The following is a 7,492-nucleotide window of genomic DNA, read 5'->3' as shown; positions in this document are numbered from 1 at the left end:
TCTGGCCTGGGTTGACGAGCGAGTTCATCCTTGATGGGATCAGCTATGCCTTGACAGAATACTGAGACTAAAGCCTCCTGCCCCCAGGTAGTCTCAGCTGCGAGGGTCCGGAACTCCATGGCATACTGCGTCACCATTCGTCGCCCTTGAGTGATCTGAAGGAGAGAAACAGATGCCATCTCCCAGCGGGCGGGGGAATCGAACACTTGCTGGAACTCAGCCTTAATGGTCTGATAATCCTGGGTGAGGTCAGAACATTGCTCCCAGACTGGGGAAGCCCAAGCCAGGGCACTGCCCATCAGGAGGTTATAAATGTAGGCTAGCTTTTTACATCCAGTATCGAAGAGGTGGGTGGTCATTTTGAACTGCACCTCACACTGGTTGAAGAAACCCCTACATTCTTGCGGTTCTCCTGCGTAAGGCTTGGGGGGTGGAATTCTTACGTCATAGCTGCTAGCTGCGCTTGTGGGCTGGGGGTTAACAATAGGAGAAGAAGCGGCCGGTACTCGGGCCGAGAGTATGGCGACCTGACGTGTTAATGCCACAATTTGATCCGCCATAGCCTGGTTTTGCTGAAGCAGATCAGAGAGAAACTGCCTTAGTTCAGTCTGGTCTGTGTCTTGTGGGCTCGACATAAAGTTATGCCGGTGCTGCCCGCAGACCAGACCCCCCCCTCTCTCTCTCTCTCTCTCTCTCTCTCCCTCTCTCTGTCACCCTCTCTTTCTCTCTCTCACCCTCTCTGTCACTCTCTCTTTCTCTCTCTCACCCTCTCTGTCACCCTCTCTTTCTCTCTCTCACCGTCTCTGTCACCCTCTCTCTGTCACCCTCTCTCTGTCTCCCACTCTCTGTCTCCCCCTGTCTCACTTTCTCTCTTTCTCTCTCGCTCTCTCTGCCACCCTCTCTCACTCTCTGTCACCCTATCTCACTCTCTCTATCACCCTCTCTCACTCTCTCTATCACCCTCTCTCTGTCGCTGTGTCTCTGTCTCTCTCTGTGTCTCTGTCTCTCTCTCTGTGTCTCTTTCTCTGTCTGTGTCTCTCTCTCTCTGTGTCTCTCTGTCACTCTCTCTCTCTGTCTCTGCCTGTCTCTGTCACTCTCTCTGTCTCTGCGTTTCTCTGTCACTCTTTCTCTCTCTCTCTCTCTCACTCCCTCTCTTTCTCTCTCTCACCCTCTCTGTCACACTCTCTCTGTCTCCCACTCTCTGTCTCCCACTCTCTGTCTCCCACTCTCTGTCTCCCACTCTCTCGTTTTCTCTCTTGCTCTCTCTGTCACTTTCTCTCGCTCTGTCACTCTCTCTCTGTCACTCTCTCTTTCTGTCACTCTCTCTGTCACTCTCTCTCTGACACTCTCTCTCTGACACTCTCTCTCTGACACTCTCTCTCTGTCACCCTCTCTCACTCTCTCTGCCACCCTCTCTCTCTATCTGTCTCTCTCTCTATGTCATTCTGTCTGTCTCTGTTTGTCTCTGTCTGTGTCTGTCTCTGTCTCTCTTTCTCTGTCACCCTCTGTCTGTCTCCCTCTTTCTCTTTCTCGCTTTCTCTCTGTCTGTCTGTCACTCTTTCTCGCTCTCTCTGTCACCCTCTCTCGCTCTCTCTGTCACCCTCTCTCCGTCTCCCTCTCTCTGTCTCCTGCTCTCTCTCTTTCTCTCTCTCTTTATATCTCTCTCTGTCTCTCTCACTCTCTCTCTGTCACTCTCTGTCACTTTCTCTCTGTCACCCTCTCTTCCTCTCTCCTTCTGTGACCCTCTCTCGTTCTCTGTCACCCTCTCTCGCTCTCTCTGCCACCCTGTCTCGCTCTCTCTGCCACCCTCTCTCGCTCTCTCTGCCACCCTCTCTGTCTCTCTCTCTCTCTCTGTCACTCTGTCTGTCTCTGTCTGTCTCTATCTATCTGTGTCTGTCTGTCTCTCTTTCTCTGTCACCCTCTCTCTGTCTCCCTCTCTCTCTCTCTCGCTTTCTCTATTTGTCTGTCACCCTCTCTTGCTCTCTCTGTCACCCTCTCTCGCTCTCAGGCAAATACAGAATGAAACAAAGATCAAAAAGAGTTACGTCTCTTTTTTTCAATTACAGATACTGTATTTTACTATGGTCCTATGATATTTATTTATCCATTTAACTAACATTTTAGACATTTAAACCTGAAATATTTACGTCTGTAATCTCTGAACATTAAAAAAAAAAATACTCACAGATTTCGCTTTCAGGAACCAAAGAGTCAAATAACATTTATTTATCTCACTATGCAGGTTCGGTGCAACTAAATGTATAATATGGCTTCACGCATTGTTCTTCTCAACAATCTGCTGCATTTTTATTGTTCAACCTATCATGGTAAGAAAACATTTAAATAACCAAAATACTGATAGAAGTATGTTGAAATATGATACATGGAGATGCAGCTGCCTCTGGTGCATAATGGTGGCATATTCTGTACAGTGTTATATACTACACCAACACTGCCATTGAATACTATTCTATGTTATAGCTGGACAAGTTGTGTTATCTTGGTGAACAATGCCACATGCTAAATATTTTAGAAGTGGGTATAAAAATATAGATATCACCATCTTTCTACTGGAACATTTGTCACATAATCGTTTGTCATGTTAGAAAAAAAATACCAAGTTTAACGTAACAGGTATGGAATAAAGTTTTTGTTTATATTACACCAATTGTGGCAACTTCGAAGCACCTGTGCCTAGTGAATGAGTAAATTGCACACACTACAACAATCATTGGATTCACTTTTATACTTGGTAGAGATTCTATTTTAAACTCCCTTTTGAAAGGAAATATGTTTTTGGCACAGAAAAAAATAATCGTGCCATGTATATTTTTATATATTTATTTTATGTATAAATTTTATGATGCATTATTTTTGTTTTTGTGGCCAAATACACATCACAAAGTCTAATTAGTGAATTAATGAGTCCCTGTGTCATTCAATAAATATTGTTTTTTATTTGTTACTTAAATGTGATTCTTCATACAACTAGGGCAGAATGACCAAATAACAGATCAGGGAGTTTATTTGATTTAAAAAAAAAAACGTGAATCCAGTTTGGGAGTTTGTTAAAGCGAAGCAATGTATTTTCTGTAACAGTATCGGGTCCTGAGTTCGAGTAGTACTGTAGTTGCAAAAATAACGTTCTTGTAAATAAGATAGAACTGTGTATCGCTATTTTAGAAAGTAGACCCCGATTTAGAGTTTTGCGCTACACAGTCAACCAACAGTTCTTAAAATATTATAATGAGGTCTTCGTTTAGTGCCATAGGCTATGCATGTTTCACAGCTTGCGCAATCATACAGATGTAGCCAACATTTTTGGCCTTATTAACTCGTCAATATTGCAATAAAAAAAGGGTTAAATGATGCCTGGCAGTGCCATTTTGCACAAATTAACGTTTGGTTTGAAATGTTGCATTAAATTACGCACCGGCTTTGATGCAGATCATTGCATTAATGGGTGTCTTCATCTGTACATCTGATTTTGTAATCAAAGCAACATCTGTAACACTTAGTGGAATCTCAATGCAGTCAACTTGACACTAATAATAATAATAATTTATGAATGCACAGTGATGTTACAGTAACATTGGCACTACTCTCTGTCAGGTAAAATATTATATGCAGTGATAGTTGGGAAAAAAACACTGGAAATGGTAAATTTTCCTATAGTGTAACAAAATTTAACCTGGTTCCTGTTGCCGCATAATTAAAAAGTGTTCTTATGTTTTTAACTGGAGAACCATCATTAATCGAAGTCTAAATTGGTCTCTAATATAAGATAGGTGCATTTTAATTTGTTAACGCCCATGTTGTGGTCATTTAAGTAAATTAGGCACAGACATGACATGGATTGTGGAGTCATTAGATTAACGTGCCCAGTTTAATAATGAATTCAGTGTTAGCCAACTCTAAACCAGCGCCTCTGTTAGATCTTTCTTTAGAGATGAGTATTTTAGAAAAAAAAGTGTAAAAAAAAATGTTTGCACCAACTAAAACAGTTCTCTCTAAAAATGTTCTTTGTAATCCAGATCAAGCTTTGTATATGTATCTGCTACTATATTTGTATAGTATTCAGCTACGTACAATATGAACCCCTAAAAAAGTTACAGTTGGAGAACAACATAAGAATAAATGCATTACATTGTCTTTTCAGATATTCCTGATCGCATTATTTATGTCATGGATAAATAAGGAGCGGATTGACTTCTTTGCAGAAACATTATGTGAAGCTACAAAGTCTTTTCGGTGTAAGCCAAGTCTGCACTCAGGAAATTTTGCAACTCGCTCTCGTCAGTATGATGAGGATTCAACAAACTTTGAACAGGTAATTAACTGATATATACAGTAGTGTATTGACTTAGGTACACAGTTTACAGGTATTTCATCAGAGATTTTGAACAAAATGTTTCTGGTGTAATTTTTTTTTTTTTTCCAAACAATTTTATTAGGCATTCAGTTAAACATGCAGTGGTATTGTACTATAACTATTTCTGGTGTAATTTTGATAGATCATGGTCAAATATACCAAACACAAACAGACATGCCTATTAAATGTAGGTTAACCATACGTCCCGGTTTAGCCGGGACAGTCCTGGATTTTCATTAAATATCCCGGTGCCCCGACAATTTTCTCAAAATTGTTCAAATTAACAAGTTTTTAGCTTTTTCCTGTTTGGACTCCCCTAAAACTGTACAAATGAAACACTGCATGGTTTTATGTGATCAATCTTATCAAAGAGTGAGCATTTTAAATATATTGGTAAACTCTAATTAAACGATTTATTAATATAAACCAAACCATCAATACTTGAGTTTGGTTTGATAGGAAACAGAAATACATCAAAAATATATGATTAATGGAGACCATATTCGACAAATATCATTATAATATTTTTTTTTTAGTGATGTATTTGTTTTTTAATGTGTCACAGTTTTTACTTTTGATAATCTTGTAACCCTAATTAAAGTTCAGTTCCTCCCACTCTGATTTATTTTGAAATTGGCCTCCATGTAATGTTCTTGAAAGCAGATTACCAACCTTATTTGATTTTGTTTCGATTTTAGAGGCCCAAAGTCTGCAATTAATTGCTCACATGATAATGACTTCTGTTTATTCTTACTCAATCACTTAACATACAGGACCCCTATAAACTCATATTGAACCCCCAAAATAACCACAACATTATATATGTGTGTATATATATATATATATATGTGTGTGTGTGTGTGTGTGTGTGTGTGTGTGTGTGTGTGTGTGTGTGTGTGTGTGTGTGTGTGTGTGTGTGTGTGTGTGTGTGTGTGTGTATGTATATATATATATATATATATATACACACACACACATATATATATATATATATATATATATATATATATATATACATATGTGTATATATATATATGTGTGTGTGTGTGTGTGTGTGTGTGTGTGTGTGTGTGTGTGTGTGTGTGTGTGTGTGTATATATATATATATATATATATGTGTGTGTATATATATATGTATATATATATATATGTATATATATATATATATGTATATATATATATATATATATATATATATATATATATATATATATATATATGTAGAGGTATCAGTACCGTGTTAGCCGAGCTTCAATAATCAAAAAAATAAATAGATGATACCGTTCTGTGGCTAACAAAATGCTTTTATTTGTGCGAGCTTTCGAGATACACTGATCTCTTCTTCCGGCGATGTTACAATGAATGAAGCAAAAGGTAAACTTAAAAACAGTGTCTCTTGGAATGTTATCTGTGCTGTTCCTTCCCCTGGTGTGGATGTGTTTTATGGCTAGAGGTGTCAAAAGGTTACTGTGAAAGCAAGTTAAGAAAGAGTGTGTATGTGTATCAGTGTGAATAAAAATGAATGGAGAGCCCACAGTATATACAGTGCTTTACACAAGGTGTGTGTGGAGTGGGACTGGATATAAATGGTGTGGGTGGGTGTGGAAATGTGAGAGTTAGTAGCACAACTAAAAGTGTGTGTGGATACTTAGTGGTCCCTATTGGTGTATAGGGATGGAAAAACAAGGAGTATTAGTATGTGTGAGAGACAGCTGTGTGTGCAAACATATAGCACAGTATGTACAGACATGGCCTTTAGCGCTTATGGGACGAGCGTTCACTACTGTCAGTAATGACTCATAAAATTTCGATCTCTGTTTAGGCCACTGCTAAGTGTCCCGAACAGTTGCATAAATTTGTATTCATGCAACCGTCTCTCTTTCGGGGTTTTAAGATTACCTTTGAGTATGGCAACCCTCAGATCGTTCATCTGATGGCCATACTCATACCCATCCTCCAGGAAGATACAAGACTGCAACAGGTCTTCCCTGAAGCACCCTTATTATCATACAGACAAGCCCATAATCTCAAGAATATTATGGTGAGGAGTAAAGTATTCAGCAGTACAACTGAATGCGGGACAAAACCATGCCAGGACCCAAGATACAAAACCTGCGCAATGCTCTACACAGCGGACACAATACAAATACCACACAGGAATCGGGAATACAAAATCGGAGGAAGGTTCACCTGTTCTTCCAGCAATGTCGTGTACCTCATCATGTGCATGAAATGCCCAAGGGGCTGCTACTACATAGGTGAGACAGGGCAGGGGCTAAACAAGAGAATGAACCTGCATCACCACAGCATCACACGCGGTACAAGAGACAGTCCTGTTGGCGAACATTTCTCTGACTCTGGCCATCAGATGAACGATCTGAGGGTTGCCATACTCAAAGGTAATCTTAAAACCCCGAAAGAGAGACGGTTGCATGAATACAAATTTATGCAACTGTTCGGGACACTTAGCAGTGGCCTAAACAGAGATCGAAATTTTATGAGTCATTACTGACAGTAGTGAACGCTCGTCCCATAAGCGCTAAAGGCCATGTTTGTACATTCTGTGCTATATGTTTGCACACACAGCTGTCTCTCACACATACTAATACTCCTTGTTTTTCCATCCCTATACACCAGTAGGGACCACTTAGTATCCACACACACTTTTAGTTGTGCTACTAACTCTCACATTTCCACACCCACCCACACCATTTATATCCAGTCCCACTCCACACACACCTTGTGTAAAGCACTGTATATACTGTGGGCTCTCCATTCATTTTTATTCACACTGATACACATACACACTCTTTCTTAACTTGCTTTCACAGTAACCTTTTGACACCTCTAGCCATAAAACACATCCACACCAGGGGAAGGAACAGCACAGATAACATTCCAAGAGACACTGTTTTTAAGTTTACCTTTTGCTTCATTCATTGTAACATCGGCGGAAGAAGAGATCAGTGTATCTCGAAAGCTCGCACAAATAAAAGCATTTCGTTAGCCACAGAACGGTATCATCTATTTATTTTTTTGATTATATATATATATATATATATATATATATGTGTATATATATATATATATGTGTGTGTATATATATGTATATATATACAC

At 39.5% G+C, this 7,492-nt stretch overlaps 1 protein-coding gene across 1 annotated transcript in view; it reads left to right on the top strand.

The window, feature by feature from the left end:
* Window positions 1-2,383: 2,383 nt before the first annotated feature.
* LOC142488220 (polycystin-1-like protein 1) overlaps window positions 2,384-7,492 on the top strand; it is a 128,841-nt gene continuing 123,732 nt past the window's right edge. Inside the window, exons 1-2 of the mRNA XM_075588593.1 lie at window positions 2,384-2,404; window positions 4,160-4,330. Coding sequence (XP_075444708.1) covers window positions 2,384-2,404; window positions 4,160-4,330 — 192 coding nt within the window. The remainder of the gene's footprint in view (window positions 2,405-4,159; window positions 4,331-7,492) is intronic.

Source organism: Ascaphus truei, chromosome 2, assembly GCF_040206685.1.
Source record: "Ascaphus truei isolate aAscTru1 chromosome 2, aAscTru1.hap1, whole genome shotgun sequence".
Taxonomy (NCBI): domain Eukaryota; kingdom Metazoa; phylum Chordata; class Amphibia; order Anura; family Ascaphidae; genus Ascaphus; species Ascaphus truei.
Note: the sequence above shows the minus strand (reverse complement) of the source record. Positions and strands in the feature narration are given on the sequence as shown.